Source organism: Gigantopelta aegis, chromosome 10 (genome assembly GCF_016097555.1).
Source record: "Gigantopelta aegis isolate Gae_Host chromosome 10, Gae_host_genome, whole genome shotgun sequence".
In the NCBI taxonomy this organism is placed as follows: Eukaryota; Metazoa; Mollusca; class Gastropoda; order Neomphalida; family Peltospiridae; genus Gigantopelta; species Gigantopelta aegis.
Genome location: NC_054708.1, coordinates 13862459 through 13887096, shown reverse-complemented (window position 1 = coordinate 13887096; position 24638 = coordinate 13862459). Strand labels below are relative to the sequence as shown.

The 24638-nt window shown below is 36.8% G+C and overlaps 3 protein-coding genes across 4 annotated transcripts in view; 1 reads left to right on the top strand and 2 right to left on the bottom strand.

Annotated features, from left to right (window-relative positions):
• The window catches only part of LOC121384262 (transcription initiation factor IIB-like), a 19200-nt gene extending 10653 nt beyond the window's left edge, over window positions 1–8547 (bottom strand). Inside the window, exon 1 of the mRNA XM_041514576.1 lies at window positions 8531–8547. The gene's annotated coding sequence lies outside the window, so the exon portion shown is untranslated. The remainder of the gene's footprint in view (window positions 1–8530) is intronic.
• An 820-nt stretch (window positions 8548–9367) lies between these two features.
• LOC121383391 (endonuclease G, mitochondrial-like) lies at window positions 9368–12735 on the top strand. Its single transcript, XM_041513393.1, has 3 exons — window positions 9368–10003; window positions 11551–11663; window positions 12452–12735. The coding sequence occupies exons 1-3, from the start codon at window positions 9422–9424 to the stop codon at window positions 12726–12728; spliced, it is 972 nt and encodes a 323-aa protein (XP_041369327.1). The 5' UTR covers window positions 9368–9421; the 3' UTR covers window positions 12729–12735.
• A 3008-nt stretch (window positions 12736–15743) lies between these two features.
• Window positions 15744–24638, bottom strand: part of LOC121382576 (pappalysin-1-like) — a 45197-nt gene continuing 36302 nt past the window's right edge. For both annotated transcript variants that reach the window (XM_041512055.1, XM_041512054.1), the window contains 8 exons: window positions 24152–24377; window positions 23212–23458; window positions 21946–22139; window positions 21528–21732; window positions 20903–21068; window positions 19407–19545; window positions 18793–18980; window positions 15744–16871 (listed from right to left, as the gene is read on the bottom strand). In XM_041512055.1, coding sequence (XP_041367989.1) covers window positions 16662–16871; window positions 18793–18980; window positions 19407–19545; window positions 20903–21068; window positions 21528–21732; window positions 21946–22139; window positions 23212–23458; window positions 24152–24377 — 1575 coding nt within the window. In that variant the 3' untranslated portion in view covers window positions 15744–16661. The remainder of the gene's footprint in view (window positions 16872–18792; window positions 18981–19406; window positions 19546–20902; window positions 21069–21527; window positions 21733–21945; window positions 22140–23211; window positions 23459–24151; window positions 24378–24638) is intronic.

Genomic DNA, 24638 nt, shown 5'->3' with positions numbered 1-24638 from the left:
ACTTTCATATCATAATTAATATTTTAAATTATTTTTCAAAATATATAATGTCACGTCCTGGCTGATTTGACATACAAAAGTTTGTTTTATTTAAAAACTATTTTTCAGACTCTTTTTTTTATGCACAATGACAGTTCAATTAATCAGGATTTTATGCACATATTTTGATGATAAAAACAACTTAAACAAGTAAATATCATTGATTTCATAAATTAACAGTGTTTCATTTGTAGTATTTGATGTATACATATCATTTATTAGTTGTACAAGTGAACTGGACAAAAAGTGACGTCCTGGCTCCTACTGAAATTTTAAAAAGTAAATGTTACATCATAAAGAATATCTTTTTTAGTAAATTGGTATATGGCATTTAGAAATAGACTGGATATTGTGTTAAACAATATATTTCAATAAGCAAACATTCTATCAGGAGAGCAGTTTTGGGATTTACTGCAGTGTTAAAAAAGTGACGTCCATTTTCGTCACTTCCTGGCACATTTTACTTTTCACTTTATATGTCTTTTTTTTTTTACAAAAACAAAATTTGGCCCGACATGCTTATACTACTATATGTAATGAGTCTATAAACGATAAAACTACATTTCCATTTAAAAAGGAATTTTAGTGAAGGAGATCAGTCAGAATGTCACGTCCTGGCTTAAAACATTACCATGGAATGGCCCATTTACAATATGTGTGCTGCATTCATCTGCTGTCCACCAGAAAGAAAATGGGTTAAGTTTAGGGTTAAGGTTAAGAAAATCATACAGTATTGATAAGAGTCATTAATTCTGTCAAAACGTCAACTTAAATTATTCTTTTATATAGATCTGCAAAACATTTGGGTATGGTGCCATACCCTTTTTACCCTCTGGCAAAAACCCTGTTTGAAATACATGCTCACTTGATGATACGAAAGAAAGAAGTGTTTTATTTAACGACGCACTCAACACATTTTATTTACGGTTATATGGCGTCAGGCATATGGTTAAGGACCACACAGATTTTGAGAGGAAACCCGCTGTCGCCACTACATGGGCTACTCTTCCGATTGGCAGCAAGGGATCTTTTATTTGCGCTTCCCACAGGCAGGATAGCACAAACCATGGCCTTTGTTGAACCAGTTATGGATCACTGGTCGGTGCAAGTGGTTTACACCTACCCATTGAGCCTTGCGGAGCACTCACTCAGGGTTTGGAGTCGGTATTTGGATTAAAAATCCCATGCCTCGACTAGGATCCGAACCCAGTACCTACCAGCCTGTAAACCGATGGCCTGCCACGACGCTTGATGATACGAATGCATGATCTAATAATTATCTGCAGCATTCCAGCACTCAGTGTTCGAGATTAACGGTATCCTGATATCCCGGGGATACCAGAATTTAATTTTGGATACCAGACTTTAAAAACCCAGTATCCCACCGGGAAACCATATAATGTTGTTGGGTTTTTTAATCCTGCGTTTTAATTTTTCGCTAAACAATGAAAGTCATCATTTACTGGTGAAGTTAAGTAACAGTATTTTCAAGCTCATACCCAGTCTAATGCTATGCCATAACAATATCTCCCCCAACTCTTACCCAGTTTAATGCTACACTGAAGCAATAGCAACGTAGCAATAGACTGGGAACCACTAAGTCTCTACTGTTTTTGTTTATGTTTTCTCCCTTCAAATTTTATTTGAGATATTGATTCCACATCTGCAGAAAATTAATACAGATAGATTTATCATTAGTAATGTCAGAAACACTTATAGATTACTGCTAAATATTAATTTATGTCAGTATTACTCAAAAATAGATGCAGCAAATCTTTTTGCTGATTACGTTTGATTGTGAATTTCACAAATTTCGCAATTCCGATTGCAACAGAGCAATATACTGGGAACAAGAACAGTGTCGTGCAAGTTTGTTACAATGTTATTTATGAATTTCATTTAAGTGGGATACTAAATTCTTTGGTGGGATACCAGATTTTGAAATGTTAGTATCCAACTGGGATACTGCCCAAAATTTTTTATCTCGAACACTGACAGTACCAAGCCAAAGGCTACTGGTTCGAATCCCGGTTAGACATTAACTGTAAATCATGTTGTGCTAAACATGAATCTGTATTCATTTTCACTTATGACTATTTATTAAGCACCATCCATTAATTATATGTTAGTGAGGAACAGTACTTAATGAAAATTTCTATATCCCCCAAAAATCCTAAACTGTCTACAGCAAAAAGCATGTCATGGAATAAAATAATATATACATATATGATATATATGTAGCCACAGCAAAAAGCATGTCATGGAATAAAATAATATATACATATATGATATATATGTAGTCCACAGCAAAAAGCATGTCATGGAATCAAATAATATATACATATATGATATATATGTAGTCCACAGCAAAAAAAGGTGTATGGAGAATTAAAAACTCCACAGCAATCTCCACGGCAATGCTGATTGCTGTGGGCAATTGCAGGAAAACCGGCCTTGGTGGTGTCATGGTCAAGCCATCGGATATAACACTTACCGGTAACGGCTCCTACACAGAGTGAATTTAAACAACTCAATGGAATGGGTAGGTATAGACCACTACACCCAGTCCTTGGCTTTTGAAAAACCATGGCAAGTAAAAAAAAAACTTTTGGTGAGTGAAAAATGTCACTCATCAATATGCTAAGGTGAGTGAAAACCAAGCATTATTAATTTATGAAGTAATTGATACATGTAAATGTAGACATGTTGCAAAAATGAACCAATAAACCAATAATGCTTTCTTCTAGTGTTATATTGTTTGGTTCTTTAGTGTAGTCTGACTTCTTTATCCTTTCAGGAATGGAGTTATTACAAAATTTCAGGAGCAGTGCTATAGAAATATAATTATGACATACACTGATGCAGACAGTTTGTTTTTTAATTACAATATCTACTATTCAAATAATTTGATGCACACAATTATAGATACCTTTTCAGTGTTAGATGGTTTTATGGACATGCACCAAAACGTGTAGAAATCAAATTGTCTTTAATTTCATTATTATGTACATCAAACATGATTAGGATAGTTGGGATGGTGAAAACCCACTGGTTCAGAGGACGTGGTTCAATTATAACTATGACCCAAGCATCTCAGGTGTGCACTACCTCATATTATTAGTTTTAAAATAACTTGTTAAACATAGGCCTACAATTAGTTCAATTGATAGTGTTGGTTGGGGCACTGACATTCACATGGCATTTTTAATTCAACAATTACGCAACCAGTCTCCCTCTCTCAACATTTTGTAACACATCATTTGACCTACCCACTACCAGTTACGAACAGCTCTGACATCTATGCCAAGTCAGCATTACATTATTGATCTAGAAGGTCCCAACGTTGTTGATAAAAAATACACAAACTCCCACAAAATGTGTCAAATGTTACAAAGGATTTTATTTCAAACATTGGATGCCATAATAACGATAATCTAAACATAATTGTAGACACCATCATAAATGCAAAACAAGTTGTCAACTTTCAAGTAGACCAGTGTGTGCATGCAGCACTGTGCATCAAATCATGTTCCAGTCACATGGTCTGCGACTTTCTAACATTAAAATTAAATAGTCAGCTATGATAATTGATTACTGTTAATATATTTTGTACATAAATATATATATAAATAAATAACAGATGTACATTCATTAACCTCTGGCTGAAATATAAATATTTAAATGGGTTTTTTTTTTTTTTTTTTTAAAGATTAAAAAAAGAAAAATAATAGATGTAAAAACAATACTCTCTCTTTTTTCGTAAACAAGACCTAGCCTCCTTGGCCTATTCCTACATACCTATTATCATTTCTTTTCCTTTGTTTTATTATTCCGTCTACTTTTGAATTGTCTGTCTAAATTTCTTTTTCTTTTTCTAAGTTGAAAGTTACACGCTTGCCATTTTTGGGACCTCACGTAAGCTTTGTAGGCTAACAGTTATGAACAAATCGAGACAATTTTACTGACTTCGCTGATTTCCATAACAAGTTCATTTGTGTAGGCTACAGAAGCCACTATTTAATTCAATGTAATTTTTTCCCATAACTATATGAACAGTATAAATGAGTTAGCCTCATCAGACATTGTGATCTATTACCTTACAAAACTGCTGTTTCTAATTAATAATAAATTAAATAGGCAAAGGAGTTTTGATCGGATTGGAAGATGTCTATTAAACCAATGTTTTCCGATTTGTATAGCAAAGATAAGTACCAGTCATACATTAAAAGCCTGCATGGACGCTATCGTTCACATTTTTTTCTTGTATTATTAAAGTGCTCTTTCTATCAGCTACATAAAATAAATAGTGGAAATCAATATACATTATTGTACATGCTCTGTTTGTTAAGTGTAATGTGCGTTATTTTTCACACTCGCCAGGTTGAAATTATGTGCGCTGTACGAGCACGATCGCGCACCTTAAAAGACAAGGTCTGTGCACCCTCTTCTCTTTCACTAACTTGTCACTGTTCTGGACAGACAGCCCATATAGCAGAGGTGTGTTTCAGGATAGCGTGCTTGAAATTTAATTGGATATAAGCACAAAAATAAGTTGAAATAAGTTAATTCTCGGAACCGAACATACGGGTACTTCGACCCCTGTTCGCCATTGTTTATCACATGACGCGGTGAAGCTTCTCCTTAGTTACGTATGGTTTAGTGAAATGAGGCAACTTTGGTCGATCATTTACAACAGTTAACAGTCACGATGCCTAACACATGCTGTGCAGTTGACTGCATAAACCATAACATGATGTTAAAAAAAATATCGTTTGACAAATTTCCAAAAGAAGAGACTAGGCGCCGCTTGTGGGTAGGGTCATTAAAACGACAAACCTGATGAGTGATGGAATTCCATGACTTCCCTCACAGAATGTGACTACGTTGACTTTAATGTTGTTGCTTGTTGACACCAACAGAGATTAATTTAGCAAACAAAATGGTTAAAGCATGTGCAGTGATAAAAATCCCACATTATACTGTAAATAAAATACACAATTCCATCATCTTCCATAAACCCCCCCACCCCCCAACAAAACGATGCATCCAGTTCTCGAATAAAGAGTATATTCCTTTATCATTACATTTGTGTGGTCTTTATTTTTCATTTAATCTTACTTGCTTGGATATTATCTATACTTGTATTTATTGTGCCATACCACAGCTACTACATCTTATTTATTTATTTTTTAATTTTAAAATAAAAGTTTATACTGCTAAATTACACACATATAATAATTATAATATAGGCCTAAATTCTTGTTTAAACTTTAATTTTTTTTTTTTTAATTTTTGCAAATGTGTCTGTAGCAGGCCTGCAGTAAGAAAATATAGGTCGTTTCCCCCCCCCCCCCCCCCCCCCCCCCCCGTGTGTTTAGTATTTACTTTGGTGCAGAGGGTAAATAATGTGTGTGTGCCGGTTTCAGTATATATATATATATATATATATATATACACACATACACATATATATATATATATATATATATATATATATATATATATATATATATATATATATATATATATATATATATATATATATATATATATATATATATATATATATATACATACATACACACACACATACATTAGTGATTTCCCTAGAAATTTGTCAAGGCATGGTAGACCACTTTTGGGGCATTTTTACCATTTTCGGGGCACTTTTTTTTCATTAAAAATACACAAAAATTAATTGAAATAAACATTAATGTAATTTATGTGCTTGCTTTAATAAATGAATGGCAAAAGATGTAAAAGGCATATTTAATTAATTAATAATACCTTTTTGGGCGTTTTATAAAGGCAATTTTAGAATTAATTAGTGAAAAAGGCTTATTTAATCTCAGGGCAGCATGGTGCTGATTAAGGCAAGATGGTGCTAGACTATTGAGGCATGGTGCTGCACTGTGCTAAAACAAGCTAGGGAAAAACACTACACATACATATACATAAATCTAAAAATACATAAAAATCTATTCTATTGTGGTCAATGTAATTTGGTGGTTGTGGTACATTTGTAAATTTTACTTGTTCAAGTTAGAGAACTTACCTTTTTACATAGATATGTAGTTTCATGGTATTCTACAGTTCAGTGTGTGTGTGTGTGTGTGTGTGTGTGTGTGTGTGTGTGTGTGTGTGTGTGTGTGTGTGTATGTGTGTGTGTGTGTGTGAGAGTGTGTGTGTTTGGATGTGTAATCTGCTTTAGAAATCACCTGCAATAAAATGAATGGTCAACTGCCATATCTGATATTTGTTTTCCATTTTGAAAACACTGTTTGACATGGAGAATGTAGCATTTAACTATCTCATTCATATATTTTCCTTGAATATGCTACATAAGTGCATCTACATGAGGTAATTTAACCCGGGTTTAAAGCAACTTAGGTTAAATATGTGTAGTCTAGTAGAAGGCATACCGATATAGATCAGTTTATTAACAACCATATTTGCCTCCTTTCTCCAGCTGTATACTATTAAAAATTAGTTTTGTAGATATTACTTAAATTGAACTGCAATAACAATTCCAATACAGCACAAGACTGAACAAGAAAATATCTGCAATATCCATTGTGACTAGATATAAAACAACACCAATATTATACATATATATATTCACCATTATTTACTCAGGTAAGTTTTTGTGTTTTATTACTAAATATACCAGGTTAAACCCTATTATTAAAACATTTGCATGTTTGTTCGACGAGGTAACACTTATGTTTTATTAGGTTGTAGACCTCGACATAAAAATAACCGAGGGAACTGATTATTTGCTCCATAATGTAGTTTATGGTGGGCAATTTAAAATATTACCATATTGATACTACATGTATATAAATTCACATGCCAAAGGAAACTATATATTATTCTCCTTGAAACTAATCTCAGGTGTGATGGGTAAGTAGAGAGAGATATTGCTCCCCCTAGATGTCAAGGTTTGAGGATGGCTATATTTTATTATTGCTATTTTTTGTTGCTTGCATTCAACCGCTAAGGAAGGGGCAATATCATGTGGTAATTTTGCAATCTGTAAAAAAAAAGCATTTCATTATTTCAAGAAACTGTATTTTGTTTTAAGAATAAAAGAATGTATTCAGTGGAACATTATACTATTGCCAATACATCTATATAATAAGATATGACAATAATACTATTGTAATTTTGAATTTGTAAAGTAACAACTTTGCCATTGTTTAATTATTACATATTATTTGGAAATAAAATAATTATTAAATCATAAAAATAATTAACTTAATCATGCATACAAATTTTATTATAAATACAAATTATATATTTTGTAGCTAGCCCGCATCATAAATATTATATTAATAATTATCTTATCATTTCAAAATTGTTAAAATTTATAATTAACATTACCTGAAAATTGCATCAACAAAAATTATATTTTGCCCAACCTGCCCTGTCCCCTCGACATTTAAAGTACACGGAAACACATCGGTACTAAATATAGATTATACTAATTCAGATTCCCGTTGTTCGTTTCTCTTATATGGCAACCCAAGCTGTTATAATACACATAAGACGTATTGCAACTATGTGTTAGCTACAGAAAATAAATGACAATATGTAAGGCATGTAAAAAGTTAATATCATAACTTTATTCTATGTAAACCAGTAATCACTAAGGCTTAGCTTCACCCCCAAAGACCTGGATGATCAGTAACTAGGCTGCGTGACGTCACGCCGGTTCCGAGAATAAATGAATGAATGGATTGCAGGGATTGTCCACACCCGTCGCCACCTTTGGCTTTGGGGTAAATAAATATTTATGTTATTACTTACCTATTGCATTACACATCTCAAACAATGTACAGCTAAAGTATATAATGATTTTTTTTATAATCCTAATCTAACCCTAAAAAATATTTGGGGACGGGAAGTGGTACGAGTAGCACTAAACCAATTAATTTCCGGCTCGGTCAAAGTTCGAGATGCACCAAACTTTTGACAGAGAAGTTAACACCATGCAATTTTATTTGATGTAGTACCACCGTGTCAAGTAGCATTAGGTAAAAAAAAGTACTCAAATTTTGTGCGAAACTAGGGGTGTTGTAGAAACATCGGGTTATACCAAAAATGAGCCATGAAAGGTTCCATTTTCTGCAGTTAATACTTTGAAGTTGGGGTTGTAGTACTGAAATTTATGGGTCATATTTTGGTTGATATATTGCATATAGTGTTTTTAAACACAAACGTTAACATGATAATTTAATTGGTAGTCTAACCTACGGAAGACTTGCCAAATAAATACGATTAGAGTTGCGGCCCTTTGATACTTAAAAGTAAAATTGATCAACATTGTCATAAAAATTATCTTTTAACTACGGTGTAACAAAAATTACCATTATACACCATTTGGCCACTTCTTGTATTTATTTATAGCTATAAAATTAGTGGGACAAATGCGTTACTAATTGCAGTGACAAATAATAATCGATATAAAACTACCGTAAAATTTCCTCACCCTTTACTAGTCGACGCCATTCCAACTTCTTTCGTTGTAAAGTCCCCTCCTATGATAAGTCAGCATCAAATCGAAAATCGAAGGAAGGAAATGGTTTATTTAACGACGCACTCAACACATTTTATTTACGGTTATATTGCATCGGACATATGGTTAAGGACCACACATATATTGAGAGAGGAAACCAGCTGTCGCCACTTCATGGGCTACTCTTTTGGATTAGCAACAAGGGATCTCTTATATGCACCATCCCATAGACAGGATAGCACATACCACGTCCTTTGATGTACCAGTCGTGGTGCACTGGCTGGAGCGAGAAATAGCCCAATGTATACATGTATGTATGTATATGTATATGTATATGTATATGTATATATATATGTATATATATATATATATATATATATATATATATATATATATATATATATATATATATATATATATATATATATATATATGTGTGTGTGTGTGTGTGTGTGTGTGTGTGTGTGTGTGTGTGTGTGTGTGTATACTATACTGTATAGGCCCAATTTTTAAAACTGTTTTTGTCACAAAAGTAATTTAGTTTTTGTTTTGTTGTTACTGATTTTATACTAATTCAAGATAAATTCAGTCGGCGATAGCATATGAAATGTAAAAATGATAGTGTGTGTGTGTGTGTGTGTGTGTGTGTGTGTGTGTGTAAATTACTACTTTATTACATGTTATTACACATCAATAAATTCTGGTATTTGCGCTACTACTACTAGTAAAATAAATACCGGATGTGGTTTGCGCGAAGAAATTCTACACTTAATATATGGGGAGATAATCCATATAAATATACAAAGTATAGTTTCTGTTTCATCGCGATTCTTTGACTTTGAATATTCGAGATACAACAGACAAATGATCGGCCCGAAGGTATTACCAACAGTCTCGTCGCTTTCCGCTGGAATCGGCGTTTGGCTTGGTAGTAACTACGAACGCTGGAAACGAAGGGACAGGTTTTCGAAAAATAATAACACTGACAGTGACATTGACAGCGACAGGAAATTGCTTGACCTTTCACGTGTTGTTGTCCATGCGTCCAGCACGCCAGTAAACAGAGATGGAGCCATAGTTCCTGGACAACAACCGACACCACCCACAGCGTCGAATCGGCTCCAAGAGATTATGAAGTATGGTTACCCTGGATTTGATCAAATACGAAGCTATGACAATTTCGTGTTGTCCTATGACCGCCGACACCGCAATGCCCACTGGGTGTTTGAACAGTTGACGCCTGACAATCTGAAATATGATGAGAACGTCAGCAGGAAATCGTCGTCATTCAAAGAGGATACGTCCATTCACAAGTATTTCAGGGCAGCACCGCAAGACTACAAGGGTTACAAGTTTGACAAAGGACATCTAGCGGCTGCCAACAATCACAGGATTTCACAGAAAGTTCTTGATCAAACGTTCCTTCTGAGTAATATTTCACCACAGGTCAGCTCGCCGATCAACATCTATGCATAGACCTAAGCAGTTAAATAAAAAGAAACAGCGGAGACCACTGTTGCCGTTTTTTTGCTTTATTTTAATTTTTATAATATTATTTATTTAAATTTATTCATTCATTCATTCATTCATTCATTCATTCATTCATTCATTCATTTCATTTTTTCATTCGGATTATTTTCCTGCATTTCCCTCAATACGGGGGGTGGGGGCACTAAAAACGCGCTCATTACTTGAGTTTAATATATATATATATCTTTCAGTACTAACACGTTTATTGTTCCATTGTACTGTGACGGTGAAACAAATATTTTTAAAGAATTTTTTTTACTTTAAAATATAACACAAATGCTTAGGTGCGCAGACATAGATGCCACCGGTGTATTTCTCCACATTTCGTTTTGTCTTTCCGTTTTTTCTCTCTTCCCAGCAGAGTTCTATCATAGTGCCACTGCAGTGCTTTACAATTTTATCATTGCTTTTGGAGGGCATTCTGAAGATGTGTCCAAATCCAACGCCATCTTCGAGGTTTGATCTCAACTACGTTTGATTGAGTGGATGGTTTCGTGCCAGAAGATATTCATAAAACTATATAGGCCGCGTCGATTTTGAAATGCCTCCTAACTATTTAGGCTGATGGACATAGTCCGTCATATTCATCTAACATTAAACATAAAAACCAGCCTTGTTCGCCCTCCTGGACATGCATCCGATGCACCAAACAGACACGGCAGTAGCAAGTAGACTTTCGGGGGGAGGTGGCTGACTGACTAAGGGCGCGAAGCAAAGTTTCTAGGGGTTCGGAGATGTGCTCTCCGTAAAATTTAAGAAACTAGATGTCCTGAAATGCAATTTCCTGCATTCTTCAATTAAAACTCGTATCTGCCTTAAGATTTACTACCAGTAATATTTTTAATTCAGAATTATTGGAGGTGGGGTGGGGTGCTAGAGCCAATCCTGCTCCGCTGTGCCTGCTAAATCATCCAAATACACAAATGTTTTTATTTCGGTTTTGTTTTGTTGTTGTTGTTTTTTGTATTTTTTTAAAGTAGAAATTATATAGCATTTACTAAAGCAGTAATGCAGTAATATAGGGGCCTACTGGAGACACTGACTTTGTGACTGTCTTCAGGAAGAAAAAACATTAAACAAATCATAATTTCACTCGTCCAGCATTATTATACTTTCAGTCGTCGTACGTTGCATGCATCGTGTAGAACCTACTTACCATGGTACTGCGTCCCTTTAGCCAATATGGTGATGATTACGTATTCAAAACAATTATTGCTAGGGGGTGGCAGTGGTGGTGGAGTACAATTAGGCTTAGAACTGTGAACAAAGTTTGTTTTAAAAAACACTTATAAAATGTCTGTAGAATAATGTATTATATAGTATAATGTATATAGACTATATAATAGTAGTTTTGTACTATTTTGTTTCGAAGACTCAAAAATGTATTTTTGTGGAAATATAAATGGCACTGGTATGTGTAAATTGTACATTTTAAATGTTATTTACTTTCTGGTGTTTTGTAGGTTGGCGAAGGCTTCAACCGGGGTATATGGAATGGTTTGGAGAAATATGTCCGAGCTGTTGCAAGGAAGAATAAAAATGTCTACGTCTGCACCGGCCCACTCTACTTACCCACGTGTGTATATTTTATTAAAATTGTTTAAGATTATTCTTTAAAGTGATTTGCTTTCACTGTTGGCACATAATTGGAATAGAAACAAAATTAATTTCATAATCGAACATTTAGAATATTTTTTATAAAAATATATATAATATGTATATTATATATTTATACAATATATAAAGCACAAAACACACCGAAGCTGGATTTGGGTTTGGATCTGACGAGTATGGTATTGTTCAAAACAGAAATGCGCTGAATCGAATGTGACAAAACATGCGGTGTCCTTGTTGATGGCGCAAACTACATAATTCACTAAGAATCTGTATTTTACTGGTAAAGTATAGTATGGCTAAAAATAATATAGCTGATTGGAAAAATGAAAACAAGTATTTAAAAACTATTTTGTATATAAAAATTACTGTGAAAGTATGGTCTGGCTAAAAATAATATAGCTGATCGGAAATATGAAAACAAGTATTAAAACATATTTGATATTTAAAAGTTATTGTTGCATTTAAAAAAAAAAAATAATAATAATATATATATGTATGTATGTATGTATATATGTATATGTATATGTACATATATATATGTATATGTATATGTATATGTATATATATATATATATATATATATATATATATATATATATATATGTATGTATGGTATATATATATATGTATACATATATATATATATATATATATATATATATATATATATATATATATATATATATATATATATATATATATATATATATATATATATATATATATATATATTACCTTTTGTTTTAGGCCAGAAAACGGGAAGCTTTACGTGAAATATGAAGTCATTGGCAATAACCAGGTGGCCGTTCCAACACATTTCTTCAAAGTTCTGGTAATCGAAGACAACAGTGGGCAGCTTGAACTTCAGTCCTATGTGCTACCAAACCAGCCCATTCCCAACGGAGTTCCCCTGAAGACATATTTCTATCCTGTTGATGCCATTGAAAGAGCTGCTGGGTTTCTTCTCTTTGACAAGATTCCAAAGAGGACTTTTAAAAAAATAAATGGGTTGAAGAATTCTTAAAAATAAAGTACATGCAGTTCTTGTGTTTGATTAGGGCATTTGACATTTTGGAATTATTAGATATTGAGTCCAGCTAACAAGTATGGGACTAGACTTTGAAGTCTCGTTCCGTCCACACCAGTGACGTAGCCATGGGGACAGCACGGGGGCTACGCCCTAATCAAACTTTTAAAAAAAGTATAACATTTTATAAAATCATACATACATAGTGTGGGTTGCCCCCTTTCCCCCTCCCCTTAAAATCCTGGCTACGCCAGTGGTCCATACCGTTCCAAACTATGGCGCAAAAAAACACAAAATAAAACAAAAACAAAAAACATGGAATTATGTTATATATGCAGCATAAATGGTGTTATTGTAGTGCATCAACGCTGTTTATGTTTGCTTGTTAATCAGATTTGTTTTCACTGTGGACGAAGTACAGGCTTTCTCCCAATACAGTGAATACTATACCGATTGACCGTGTATAGAATTACAAATTTCGATACAATCAAAATAGCCGTATGTCACAACAAACAATTGTGTTTTTCAAAACTATCTTAGCTATATGTGTTGCACACCTCTTTGAAACCATCTGTAAACTGTTACCAGAACCATTGATATTTTGTTCACAATACTAGTTGGACGTGTTGAGGTCATCCAAAGATAGAGCATAGCACGAGCTTCCCCACCCCTCAGATATAAATGGAGGTGGAGACAAAGTGCGATTGTTGATGAGGCGTGCCCCCCTCTCACCTTGATACGCTAATGATCCCTACGGGCTCCAAACAGCAAACATTTCTTATCTGCATTTATCTACCCACCCCCCCCCCCCCCCCCCCCCCGTGTCTTGCGATAGGGGCGGAACGTAGCCCAGTGGTACAGCGCTCGCTCGATGCACGGTCGGTGTGGCATCGATCTCCGTCGGTGGGACCATTGGGCTATTTCTCGTTCCAGCCAGTGCACCACACTGGTATATCAAAGGCCGTGGTATGTGCTACCCTGTCTGTGGGATGGTGCATATAAAAGATTCCTTGCTGCTTGTCGAAAAAGAGTAGCCCGTGAAGTGGCGACAGCGGGTTTCCTCTCTCAATATCTGTGTCCGACGCCATATAACCGTAAATAAAATGTGTTGAGCGCGTCGTTAAATAAAACATTTTCTTCCTTTCTTCCGTCTTGCGACTAACCCACAACTGGAAGACTAAACTGACGACATCGGGGCGTTTTACCCATAGTGAAAGTGCGATCTTCGCTTTCATCTTAACCACCTTCTTCTCGTTCAAGACACACAACAAAATAACTATCACATTTTGGGTTTTTTATTCTTGCAAAAGTAACAAAATGACTTCGCTCACATTCAACATATTACAAACACAACAACGTGTACAAACATTAAAAACGTTTAGTACAAAAAGATGATGCAACTATACACAGCTACTTTAGTTACTATAGCTATTGTCATGATTGCGACACTATCTTGCATATAACCGGCCTCGGTGGCGTCGTGGCAGGCCATCGGTCTACAGGCTGGTAGGTACTGGGTTCGGATCCCAGTCGAGGCATGGGATTTTTAATCCAGATACCGACTCCAAACCCTGAGTGAGTGCTCCGCAAGGCTCAGTGGGTAGGTGTAAACCACTTGCACCGACCAGTGATCCATAACTGGTTCAACAAAGGCCATGGTTTGTGCTATCCTGCCTGTGGGGAGCGCAAATAAAAGATCCCTTGCTGCCAATCGGAAGAGTAGCCCATGTAATGGCGACAGCGGGTTTCCTCTCAAAATCTGTGTGGTCCTTAACCATATGTCTGACGCCATATAACCGTAAATAAAATGTGTTGAGTGCGTCGTTAAATAAAACACTTCTTTCTTTCTATCTTGCATAATTTAGTATCTGGTAACAAAATGTACACACAATGATTTCTACTCACAGATGATATTTTGATTTGTCAGTAATAGGAAAACGTCGACGGGAAAGAGCATGTCAATATCTGCTGTTAATAAAACAAATAAATATGTGTGATTTTGTTCTGTTTTACAGGACTGTAGCTAGCTTTTACTGGTTACTGATATTGACGTTTTAAATTTGTAACCTCTCAGAAATGGCCTCTAGATTTCAAACCCCCAGACCCCCTAGTGTCTTGGGCTTTCCATGCTCGTTCGTTTCACGAATTCATCTCGCCCCCGCCCCCCCCCCCCCCCCCCCCGACAAAAATCTTAGCTACGAGCCAGTTTTATCGAAAGCCAAATCATTAAAATATTTTTAAAACGATTTAGTACGTTAGTCTAGACCCATTTTTATCAACAGATGTATTCTAGTGAATTGTAGATCAAACAGCCTATGGTTCTGTCTTGCCTGGCACCTCGTTCTTAATGGATATTTTCTATTAGTTGGCATCCATGAAATGAAAATATATTGAGGTGTTCAGCAATTACAATTTTCCTGATGCCACATGTAATATGGACCTAAAATGTTTAGATATGAGAACCAAAAGTTAAAATTTATGGGCCGAATTTACAAAGCCTGTCGTTCTTAAATGTTTAAGTACTGTAAATGTGTGTAGTTACACGCGTGTAAGACAGGTGTTTAAGCACTGTAAATGTGTGTAGTTACACGCGTGTAAGACAGGTGTTCAAGCACTGTAAATGTGTGTAGTTACACGCGTGTAAGACAGGTGTTCAAGCACTGTAAATGTGTGTAGTTACACGCGTGTAAGACAGGTGTTCAAGCACTGTAAATGTATGTAGTTACACGCGTGTAAGGCAGGTGTTCAAGCACTGTAAATGTATGTAGTTACACGCGTGTAAGGCAGGTGTTTAAGTACTGTAAGTTTAAGTATTGTAAATGTATGTAGTTACACGCGTGTAAGACAGGTGTTTACGTACTGTAAATGTATGTAGTTACACGCGTGTAAGACAGGTGTTTAAGTACTGTAAATGTATGTAGTTACACGCGTGTAAGGCAGGTGTTTAAGTACTGTAAATGTATGTAGTTACACGCGTGTAAGGCAGATGTTTAAGTACTGTAAATGTATGTAGTTACACGCGTGTAAGGCATAAACATCTTTGTAAATTCGGCCCTGTGTGTTTAACGACATCACTAGAACACACTGTTTTATTAACCATCAGCTATTGGATGTCAAACATTTGGTAATTTTGGACTCGTAGTCTTAGTGAAAATTCACTACATATTTCCATTAGCAGCAAGGGATCTTCTATATGGTCTTTCCCAGACAGAACATATACCACGGTATTTGATATACCAATCATGATGCATTGGTTGGGACGGGAAACAATCCAATTCGAGAATGGAACAACTGAGGTGATTCGATCCTACGACGCAAGTCTTCAGGCGAGCGCTATACCAATTGAGTTAGACCTCGCACCTTGGATGTGATAACCATGTATATTGCCGATGTGTATAGTAGTAACTTGATGCAACGAATAACAAAGGCATGCGTGTTATGAGAAATACGTAATATTAAAGCATTACAAAATGGCAGTGTGGAAACCCTTGACATAAGCAGCCTCGTATCTCAAAGCGACCACTGGTCTTAAGAAGCCTTCTTAACATTCTTCAAAATAATCTACTCATACACATTGCATGACGTATATAGTCGGCATACTGTGAAATCACTTGTATTCGCGGTGGTCTAAATTTCGTGCAATTCGTGGACTAGTCACGTCAACGAATTTAAGAACACAACGATTATATTATACATTAATACACATGATACAAATTTATGATACTACCTTTTCGTTCCACGAATTTTAGTACCCAACAAAATATGAGTCATTCTTTTTTCTTCTTTTTTTTATAAAAGAAAAAAGACGAAAATGTAGGTACACGAAAATAATTGATTTCACAGTAGGAAACCTGTTATTACTCCCTCAGGCGGATGCTTAACACAAGTTTCAATGCATACTATTCCAGCATAATATTATATAAAAGTTAATTAGCTTCGAAATCGCTTTTTCTTTTGCTTTCTTTTCTTTCTGGAGCTGTTTTCTTTGGCACCGGGGTCTCTGCAGGTACATTTCGCCGTGCACGTGTCTGGGAATGGTCTGACTGGCGCCCCAAGGGTGGACGAGCAGCAGTCGCCCCCATCCCAGCCGCAGTAGTATCTGTTGTTGGCGGCGTCGCACCAACCATCTCCCAGTGACGACTGAAAGGGTAGAAAAGATGGTTCGATTAGTGCAGCACGTGAAGGATACAAAGTTGGTTTGTTTAACGAAACCACGAGAGCACATTGATTAATTAATTATCGGCTTATTGGATGTCAAACATTTAGTAATTTGTTTTTACATAGGCCTATAGTGTTAGTGAGAAAACCCGCTACATTTTCCCATTAGTAGCAAGGGATATTTTATATGCACCATCTCACAGGCAGGATAGCACATGCCACAGTCTTTGATATACCAGTCGCGGTGCATTGGCTGGAACGAGAAATAGCCCAATGGGTCCATCGACAGGGATGGATTCTAGACCAACCGCACAACTGGCAAGCGCTTTATCACTGGGCTACGTCCTGTCCCTTGGAGGATAAAAGGCGAAGTGTTCGCGAAAGGCTACGTACATTACAACAATAACAGCTACTGGTATTGGCAGAAATGTTGTCGTTTTAACTATACTACATAAACTGTGCGATTAAATGTGTTTCTTGTCCATGAACTATTTGACGTTTTGCTGACTGATGGTAGTACTATACCAAATAACTTCCGGCTGGATCAAAGTTCGAGGTGCACCCAACTTTTGATAGAGAAGTGAACACCACAAGTCCTGTGATTGGTTATAAATGTGGGTAAAATAAATGTGCAATTTTATTTTATCTAGTACCAATGTGTCAAGTAGCCTTGTGCTTGAAACATGTATGGGGTACCTGTAAAAAAAAAGTACTCGAATTTTGTGCGAAACTAGGGTAGTCATAGACGCTACCCGTTATCTCAGAAACGAGCAACTTGACCCCCATTTATTTCTGATTCACTTTAAGTGTAAGGGGTGGTAGTATTTATATCCGTGGCGTTTATGTCGGTTGATACGTTGCAGGTAGGAGGTTTAGCCGCATATGTTACTATTGTCGTCTATGGGATTTGATTTGGTAGTATACACCCTGATGGAATTCACAAGTGGTGATGGCAATAAAGTGTCCTAGGGCCTGTAGTTCATATACGTTAGTTTTGAGCCGCTACAAACTTAAGAATGACAAGAAACACACGGGATTTAATAAAACAAACAGGTAAAACGACATTTTAAGTGTTATATTCTATCAAATCATGGATGGGAGTATTAAAGCAATTATTTGAGAAATAACCAGAACCATGTGTGCTTTTAATATTGCCCATCTTTTCAAGCCACAGTACCATTCCATATAGTATGCTGCATTTCGTACCATACGGAATCGTATCTTGAATTGCGAAAATGGATATTACCATAAACCGCTGTTAATGTATTAATGTGAATGTAATCAGATATTACTGTCAATGCCATTTTGTCTCCGTTTATAAATCTGAGATGGAACAACGTCATTTCATGTTCATGTGATCTGTTTAGTCATCATGAACAGTCATTTGAAATAACAAAAACTGTTTCTGGCAATTTTATGCCACCCATGCTTTGCTGGATGCAGGGGAATATTATCTGGCCCCTGGGCAAGGATAAAGCTAGGTTTTACCAACTCGGCTCGAGAGAGCAGTAAGATATGTCATATTCAGGAGGGAGAGCGTATGTGAACAACATGGCTGGTTTCTAGCCTATTACATTCATTTAATATTAGACGCAGAGAGAGAGAGAGAGAGAGAGAGAGAGAGAGAGAGAGAGAGAGAGAGAGAGAGAGAGAGAGAGAGAGAGAGAGAGTAAAAGACTGACGCAGAGAGAGAGAGAGAGAGAGAGAGAGAGGAGAGAGAGGCAGAGAGAGAGAGAGAGAGAGAGAGAGAGAGAGAGAGAGAGAGAGAGAGAGACAGACAGAGAGACAGAGAGATATGTACTTGTCCAGCAAGCGACATCGACGGTTCGACCTTCTGAACACGCTACAGATTTTAGACCGACTGATGCTGTGCCGACCGGATTGCTAATGCAGGTCTACTCACCACGCTACATTTTCTTTCACATTTTAATGTATATGGATCAGGAAACCAGTTGGACGAGCCAGAACACTTCACCGCAGTTATGACGTCACCAACATTGGGCGAGTGTGCTTCTTTGTTCGCTTTGGAACTTGATCCCCAGAACACTGGTTCGTGACCAGGCAGCTTGCAGTGTACAAGACACGTGGACCCTGAAACCAGATTCAACAGTGAAAAATACTGAGATCAAGATGATGTGCAAGTTCGCAAGTGGGAAGACGGGGAAGGGATGGGTAGGCTTTCCTTGAAAATGTTCCAGCTATAGCTATTTTAGTGTCATTACATGGCAACAATAGCTGACATATTAAAATTTTAGGCTTCTCCAATAAATGTTGAAAATGCTCTTAAATATGCCTGTCTGTCTGTGTCTTATTTGAAAATAATTTTTTTGAAAAAGAGATTGCTTATTATTACACATAACATGCATAAAAAACACACTTTGTTTTATGTATTGAAAAAAAAAAAACCCAACAACAATAACAAACGATTGCTGCAAATCCACCAGTCCCTCTTCAAATCTGATTAATTTTAACAGTAACATGGGTGATTTCAATTTCGTAGGCTTTACAGGTACTTACCAACCTTCCAATTAGCGCAAACAAATACGAGCTTTCTTATGTTTGATATTGTAGGACATCGTATCTGACCAAAAGAGGAGCAACTCTCGAACACGCCCGTCCACCGTCCGTTAGCCTTACACGTTATCCTCTTCTTTATCTGATAAAAAAGTGGATTACAGAGCTGTTACAAAACAAATAAAAAACATGTGGATGCAGGGCAAGACCTTCAGTTGGGAGTTGTTGTTTGTTTGTTTTTTAAATAATCACTATTGACTGATACGGGGCGGAACGTAGCCCAGTGGTAAAGCGCTCGCTTGATGCGCTGTTGGTTTGGGATCGATCCCCGTTGGGCTATTTCTCGTTCCCGCCAGTGCACCACGACTGGTATATCAAAGGCTGTGGTATATGCTACCCTGTCTGTGGGATGGTGCAAATAAAAGACCCCTGGCTATAAATGGAAAAATATAGCGGGTTTCCTCTTTAAGACTATATGTCAAAATTACCACGTGTGCACTGGAATATTAGTATAAAATATGAGCAAAAGTCAAGTACCATGTTGGTAGGGTTTAAATTGTTATGGCTTTAATGAAAGGACGGTACCAAGTCACATTTTATTAAATCCTTCTCGAGCTCTATATCGGGGGGGGGGGGGGGGGGGCATAAACAAACCCAAAACACCCCCAAAGAAGACCCTCCCACCCCCGGCACCAAAACAATACGAATACCAAACAAAGCACAAGACCGTCTGAGGAACTGATTTGGTAACTAAACCATCATTGTGGAAGGAATGGAGCAGACTATTCGCCGATATGCAACGTGGAGATGTAGGTGTGGTATGACATGTGTTTTTGAGAATAGACGGTTTCAAATTGACCTACTTTGTTTTTACATATATCTGACCCACAAAACAGTCATCATATTTTTAAAAGTCACATCTCTGCACACGGAGTCAGAAGGACGTTATAACAAGGCCGTTTGAACCACTGTCAGCTGATTCCTCTATAAGACGACTGCCACTCCCCTTTTTGTAAGATGACTGCCACTCACACAGACCTGGCCCCGTGCTTATAAACCTTAAAGTCTAGACTTTAATATAGTCCAGACTTTAACGTCATGGTAACGCCATTCAAATAGCATTACGTTAAAGTCTGGACTTTATTAAAGTCTAGACTTTAAGTTTTATAAGCATGGGCCCATATTCTTTGTAAGAAGACTGCTTTTCTACTGGGCGGTGTATATATAACTGCCACTTCATAGACACTATATTATTCCTATTTTGTAAGAGGACTGTCACTACATTAGGCGATATTTTATTTTCCCTACTTTGTAGGACTCACCTGGGCACTATCAGTCCTACTTTGTAAGAGGACTGCCATTACCTAGGTTATATATTTTCCCTACTTTGTAGGAGTGTCACTCCCTGGACGACGCTTATTTTCCATACTAGGACTGCTATTCCCAAGACCAGTTTATTAACAATGTAACAAGCAGTGCCCACAGACAATGGTACTCACCTCGCTTCTGTTAGGACACTTAAAGGAACACCGACTGCCAACATAGTTCCTTTCAGTACAGACGTACAGACCGCTGAACGTGGCATCAATGGGTGGACACCGGACTCGCACACACCGCTCCGTGCTCCACTGGCCGTTCCCCTGACACGCCAAGTCAAACATACGTCTGCAAAATCACATGACGATGATGATAATATATATATATATTTATTTCAATTTTTATATTCAATGGATGATCTAGGCTATTAAATTTCAGGCCCAGCACAAAGTTATATGTAAGACCTATTTTGACTTCACGACGCATAAGTAATGTGCGATAATGCCCCCGCATCCATATTTTGTTTAATTGTTTTTTGTTTTATGCAATCTGAGGCATTTTGAAGTAAAAATGTATGTTTCGATGACAGTTATATTTTGAGCAGGATTAACGACACGATGCAAAAAATATTTGTCATTAATAAATTAAAAAGGATAATAACATTTGTCAGACCAAAACTTGATTGGCCATACCGCTTCCTAAGGCCTTGCATAAATTGTTTTAACAGACTAAATTATGGAATGAAGTGGGGTGTTGCCATGGATCGATCGTTAATAATGTTAGTAGTAATGTTAAATAAAATAACACCTCTTAGATTTGACAGTTTCCGTGCGATATCCTTTTCGACATCTAAATTTACACTTGGTTCCAACGGACTGGCGGGCTCTCTTACAGTGTTTGGTCAACAGTCTAGCATTCAAAACACGTCGTATCGGACTGCACATCACGTGACACGACGAGAGTGGGGCAGACCAGATTCCATCTTCTTCACATTCAATCGTGTTATCGACACCTGGAATAAACATAATCTGTCGTGAGAGAACGAGACGTCAAAATCAATGAAAATAACACTAGCGAAAACAATTTCTGCCTACGAGTACAAAGGCCGTAAATAAGTATCCGTAGGAAAATAAGTTTAATACACAAGACCCTCACGTCATGTTTTTTTAATGGTATTTTAAATAACTACTAAATTTAAATAAACATCAAATATTACAATTCTGACCTCGTTTGGTAGCAGGCGAATTACACTTGAAAGTACAGTTTCGCTTGAATATCGTCCCGTACGGGCAGGACACTGTAGCGTGCGGTATGCGCGGTCGTCCACAATCCACAGGTTTACACAAGACTGGTGCTGGACTCTCCCATTGTCCCTGCGAGCAGATGACTTCCCTCGCACCAGGGTTCGACAGACGGTGTCTAACAGCAAACAGAAAAACAAAATGGCGTTACAAATCCGTTGTATCACTGAACTATCAAACTCATTTCCATCTGGCCTGTCGCTTATAGAGTCTCGAATGAAGACTCAAATAGAATAGAATAGAATAGAATAGAATAGATGTTTAATGACACCCCAGCACGAACAATACATCGGCTATTGGGTTTCACAAGACCCAAGTAAGAGTCCGAGACGTTAACACCAAGGCAACGCCATACAGATATCATGTGAGTTACATCATTAGAGGTTGAATACAGACTCTAAATTTGTAGAAGCATGGGCCCTGGCCTACATTATTGTTCTTTATATCAATATACACATTCTAAGAACTGCAGACACACTATCATGGAAACTGGACGTAAACTACATATTTGTTTTTGGATTGGAATAGTACTCCATAGTTATATTGTAATAGTTATTATTGAAACCATATTTTTATCGACGTGATTAAACTTGGAGCACTACACTCAGGACTGAAGAGTTATCTCCAGACAGACGTGAATACATATGCCAAGTATTTGGGTCATATCTTGATTTGTAGATAGTTTTTGGTTTAATGTTTGGTAGTGTTTGGATCGAATTTAGGGGAAAGTGGACGTGCTTATGTTCTTTCTTTTCCTTCTTTTATTCCCGCTTCTCCTTCTCTTCCTTCTCCCCTGCTCCTCGTCCTTATTTTTCTTTCCACTGACGATGAAATTAGGAAATACTATTATCCTGCTATATATATATGGTCCTTATAATCATGACTCACTCTGCCCATTGCCAAATACAACATTTAGTATTTGACTACTAAAATGTTATTTAAATTAGCCACATTTTAATAATTTTCAAATACATGTATTTTTACATTTTTACATTTGACAATTGGCTAAAACAAATTTCTTTCCAATGTGATCTCTGTTTAATGCATATTAAAATCATTGTAAAACACACAACATCCTTAACACGGTCCAGTCATATAACCCTAATTTAAATGCGTTGCGTCGTTTAATATAACACTCCTTCCTTCTTTCTTTCTTCTTAAAAACAACAACCACCGCAATATACACGCACCCGACATCACAGGTAACTTGGCATAGATCCCCTTCGCCGTATCCCGAGCACGTGGCTGTGGCGTGCTTCACGAGGTAGAAGGTGCACGTGAAGCGCGTGCAGTTCTGCGCCACGCACCGTCCAGACCTGGGGTTGTAGAGTTCGCCTACGCCACACGCAGAGATGGTCAGTGGATCCAGGTATTTCCTCGATCGCAACTGGACGGCAGCAAAACTCAGGTTTGACGACCGGAAGGAAATCCTAGCACCTGGAAGTTAAAAGAAGCGTTTTCCGCGGAATAAGGCGAATTGGCTAGCATCCACGAGTTCATATTTTGATACTGATTAGCATCATCAGATATTCCTGGCGTCTAAATTTGAATTAGTATTTTGAACTATTCATATCTATAAAATGTTCATTAAAATCCTCAATCATTAATATAAAAGAATTATTAATATCCTGAACTATTCATTAATATCCTCAACTATTCATAGTTAAATGTTGAAAACAAAAACAAAAAAGAAGCATGAAAATAGTATACTAATAACAAATCGATCATTGGACAAGACATATCTACCGGTAAGTACAATAAGTTTTGTATACGTTTCATAAATATATTAATAATTATAAGGGTAGATTCGGGGTCCTCCACCCAATGGCGTAGTATTAGTGAAAAAAGAAGAAATTTGATCTAATACAAACATTAGGACGATCAGAAACATGTAATATACAGCCACTTATGTTATACAGAATACATATATTTAATATGTAACTGGGGTCGTATCTTTTTATGACAACAGCTTAACAATGGCAGCAAACTCAGGATATTCCCCTTAAAAATGCATCATTTGAAACAGCTTTCAGCACACACACACACACACACACACACACACACACACACACCCCTCTACCCCCCACCACTCAGTTAGTATGATCTTGATTGGCCACCTATAGATATTACCTTTTGTTTGAAAGAATGGCTGTGACAAGTCATGCTTTATTGGAATATGCACAACACGTTTTGAACAATCCACTGACGTTCCCCTCGGTATGACTGGCACGATGTTGTTGTTGGTTTTTATTAGATCCACGGTAATGTTCTTCTCTGATGTATCCATCTGATTTCGACCATCCGAAGAAATGTACACAATTATTTCAGTAGCTATTGCTGGCATTGGGAAAAATACCTGAAACAAATGGGTAAAAGTTGAACAAATGAAATTAGGTCAGGACTATTCCAATTTTATGTATAGCTAACCCTTTTCCCGGGGTGTGGTGAGGGAAACGATCATGTTACCGGTTACCAACAATTTTCTGGCCAGTAACAGGTACCGTGAACGTTTAGGGATTTCTAATGTGCTATTCCGGGTACGTTACTTTCAATGCAAATAACTACATGTAGGCCCTGTGTTATAGGGTATGGAATAGCCCTTTAATTGGGGTGAGGT